The sequence below is a fragment of the Trypanosoma theileri genome, assembly GCF_002087225.1.
Source record: "Trypanosoma theileri isolate Edinburgh chromosome Unknown TM35_Tth_46_V1, whole genome shotgun sequence".
NCBI lineage: Eukaryota > Euglenozoa > Kinetoplastea > Trypanosomatida > Trypanosomatidae > Trypanosoma > Trypanosoma theileri.
This window is the reverse complement of record NW_021639888.1, coordinates 47,022-50,675: the sequence shown is the minus strand read 5'-3', so window position 1 is coordinate 50,675 and position 3,654 is coordinate 47,022. Positions and strand designations below refer to the sequence as shown.

The following is a 3,654-nucleotide window of genomic DNA, read 5'->3' as shown; positions in this document are numbered from 1 at the left end:
CGATCGTGGACTGGCAGTACAAAACATTGATGCACTTGACCTCGACTCCATCACTGTGGAGACATTTGAGGTGATGTCGCGGCAGGCCACTGTTAACATTGGCACTATTGGCCACGTGGCCCATGGAAAGTCTACCGTTGTGAAGGCACTCAGTGGTGTGAAGACGCAGAAGTATCACCGTGAGGCGGTGATGAATATCACTATCCATCTTGGTTACGCCAACGCGAAGGTGTTCAAGTGTGATGTGTGTGAGTTGCCAGCCGCCTACCACGCCTTTCCATCATCGCAGCCAGACAAAACAGACTGCCCAACCTGCGGTACCCCATTGAAGTTAAAGCGACACTTTTCCTTTGTTGATTGCCCCGGTCACGACGTGCTGATGGCAACCATGCTGAATGGTGCCGCTATTATGGATGCCGCCCTACTGCTCATTGCCGCAAATGAAAGATTCCCACAACCTCAGACACTTGAGCATCTAGCCGCAGTGGAAATGATGCAGATTACTTCGCTTGTTGTACTCCACAATAAGATTGACCTTGTTACAAAAGAACATGCACAGGAACAACAATCTATTATTCGACACCATCTAAAGAGGCATACAAGTTTTGAAAATGCTCCCATAATTCCCATCGTGGCACAACTCTCACTTAACACAGATTACCTTTTAGAGTATTTGTGCCATATGCCTCTTCCTAGACGCTGTTTGCGGGCACCACCACGACTCTACGTTCTTCGTTCCTTTGATGTCACATTGCCTGGACATGCTTTAGAGGCTCTTGAGGGGGGAGTGGTTGGGGGTACACTTCAACAAGGGGTTTTACGTGTAGGTGATAGTGTAGAATTGCTTCCTGGACTTCTCGCACTTACAGGACGCGATGGTAAATTGCCTACTCGTAGTGGAATGCTTAGTGGACAAGATCCTTCCTTTATGACTGCACCTCCACCTGGTGAATTACATATGACCCCACTACGCACAACTGTACGTTCTCTTCTTTCAGAGACTAATCCCCTGCAGTATGCGTTGCCTGGTGGACTCATTGCTGTTGGCACTTATTTGGATCCTTCTCTTACACGTCAGAATAAACTCCGTGGACAGGTGCTTCGTGTGGTCCCACAAGATCGTCAAGGTGTAAATGTAAATGATGAGGCAGAAGCGATGAAAGTCTATCAGGAAGTGGATCTACAGTTTTTTCTATTAAAGGAGATTCTTGGAGTCGCGCATGGTACTAGTGTGATAAAGAAAGATGGAGGTACAGTACCAATAACAACGCAGCGTGTTGAAAAACTGAGAGACGGTGAAACGATTATATTAAATATTAACACCTTGACCACCGCCGCCACAGTGCTGCGTACAGCACATGGGAAAGCAAAACTACGTCTTGAAAGTCCTGTATTCTGCGAATGCGGTGAACGTTTGGCCCTAATGCGTTTCATACATCGAAAAATAAGACTCATTGGGTGGGGTGTTATCAAACGCGGTGTTCCTGTTCATGTTGTTACATGATATTGGAAACATTGTACTATGCTTCTGTTTTTTTTTTTGTTGTTGTTGTTGTTGTTGTTGTTGTTGTTGTCTTTTTTGGGGGTGGGGTGGGGTGGTGAGTTCAGTACTTGTAGTACTTGCCGATGGAGGTAAGGTTTAATAAAAGGAGACATTCCCGGTTTTCTTTGCACATGCATCTCTCTTTCTCTCTTTATTTGTATCTCTGTTTGTGTGCGTTTGTGTGTTTGTTTGTTTGTTTTTTCCATTCCTTTATTCCATTTTTCTTTACTTGTACCCTCTTTCCCTCTCAATCTAACCTTATTTTTTTTTTCTTTTCTTCACCTCTCCGTACTCAAAAAGAAAGAGAGAGAAAAAAAAGAAACAAGAAGGGAATATCAGGCCAAAATGGGTGAAAACGATATTGCGGACTTCACACTTGACGAGAACACCTTCGGAAAGAATGAGGAAAACGATCGTGGACTGGCAGTACAAAACATTGATGCACTTGACCTCGACTCCATCACTGTGGAGACATTTGAGGTGATGTCGCGGCAGGCCACTGTTAACATTGGCACTATTGGCCACGTGGCCCATGGAAAGTCTACCGTTGTGAAGGCACTCAGTGGTGTGAAGACGCAGAAGTATCACCGTGAGGCGGTGATGAATATCACTATCCATCTTGGTTACGCCAACGCGAAGGTGTTCAAGTGTGATGTGTGTGAGTTGCCAGCCGCCTACCACGCCTTTCCATCATCGCAGCCAGACAAAACAGACTGCCCAACCTGCGGTACCCCATTGAAGTTAAAGCGACACTTTTCCTTTGTTGATTGCCCCGGTCACGACGTGCTGATGGCAACCATGCTGAATGGTGCCGCTATTATGGATGCCGCCCTACTGCTCATTGCCGCAAATGAAAGATTCCCACAACCTCAGACACTTGAGCATCTTAAGGCAGTTGAAATTATGAAGTTACGTAATCTTATCATTCTTCAGAATAAGATTGATCTTGTTGGTGAGGTCCATGCACAGGATCAGTACCACGAAATTCGTCGCTATATTGACAGTACTATTGGTATTAATGCTCCTATTATTCCTATTTCCGCACAATTAAAGCGGAATGTGGATTACCTGCTGGAGTATTTGTGCCATATGCCTCTTCCTACACGCCAGTTAAAGTGCCCTGCTCGTATGACTGTGGTACGTTCATTCGATATCAACAAGCCTGGTGAGGTAGATATTGAAAACCTCCGTGGTGGTGTGGCGGGTGGTACGGTAACTCAGGGTATTATTCGTGTAAATCAAGTGGTGGAGATTCGTCCTGGACAAGTCCATACACAAAGCGGTGGCACCTTCAGCTGTACACCACTCCGCACACGCGCTTTAACACTAAAGGCGGAGGATAACTCTCTTCAGTACGCTATTCCCGGCGGTCTCATTGCGGTTGGTACCACACTGGACCCCACACTCACCCGACAAGATAAGATGGTGGGTCACATGATTGGAGATGAGGGATCCCTGCCGCAGGTGTATGCGGAGATTGAGGTGCAGTACAGTCTATTCGCAGAGATGGTGGTGCGCAGTAAACAACGTGATCGCAATGCCAAGCGTGTGCAGAAGCTTAATCTGCAAGAGACGCTTCAAATCAACGTGGGTACCCTCACAGCAGGAGCCACTGTAGTGAATATCACAAAGGACCCGGATATTGCCAAGCTGACACTAGTGACTCCTGTCTGCTGCACAATGGGTGAACAGGTGGCCATTTCACGCCTCGTAGAGAAAAACTTCCGTCTGATTGGTTGGGGCACCATCCGCCGAGGAGTACCAGTGAAACTGAATTGATGCGATTATTTCTTTCGCCCCTCACGTTCAGTTTGTTTTTCTTTCTCCCTCGATCCGTCTTTCTCGACTATCAACCCACAGCAGTACTGGTAGCAAACAGTAAGAGAGGAACAGGTGTACATACGCTCACATTTATTTATGAATAAATAAGGAACAGTTGTCGAGAGAAAAAAAAAAAAAGAAAAAAAGAAAGGAAGAAAGAAAAAAAAAAGAAGAAAAAAAGAAAAGACAAGGACTGCATGAAGAGGAAAAGGGGGTGAAAACACACAGCAGAGAAAGAGAAAAGGAAAAAAAAAAAGAAAAACAGTATGTAGAGAGGAGGGATACTATCA

The 3,654-nt window shown here is 45.7% G+C and overlaps 2 protein-coding genes across 2 annotated transcripts; both read left to right on the top strand.

The window, feature by feature from the left end:
• Window position 1: 1 nt before the first annotated feature.
• On the top strand, window positions 2-1,504 carry TM35_000461190 (putative translation initiation factor EIF-2B gamma subunit; the record flags this gene model as incomplete). The annotated part of the gene is made up of 1 exon (XM_029030298.1): window positions 2-1,504. A coding segment is annotated over one exon (1,503 nt), but the record flags the coding sequence as incomplete, so codon positions are not given.
• A 384-nt stretch (window positions 1,505-1,888) lies between these two features.
• On the top strand, window positions 1,889-3,322 carry TM35_000461180 (eukaryotic translation initiation factor 2 subunit; the record flags this gene model as incomplete). Its single annotated transcript, XM_029030297.1, has 1 exon — window positions 1,889-3,322. One exon carries the CDS (start codon window positions 1,889-1,891, stop codon window positions 3,320-3,322), a length of 1,434 nt encoding a protein of 477 aa, XP_028878365.1.
• Window positions 3,323-3,654: the final 332 nt, after the last annotated feature.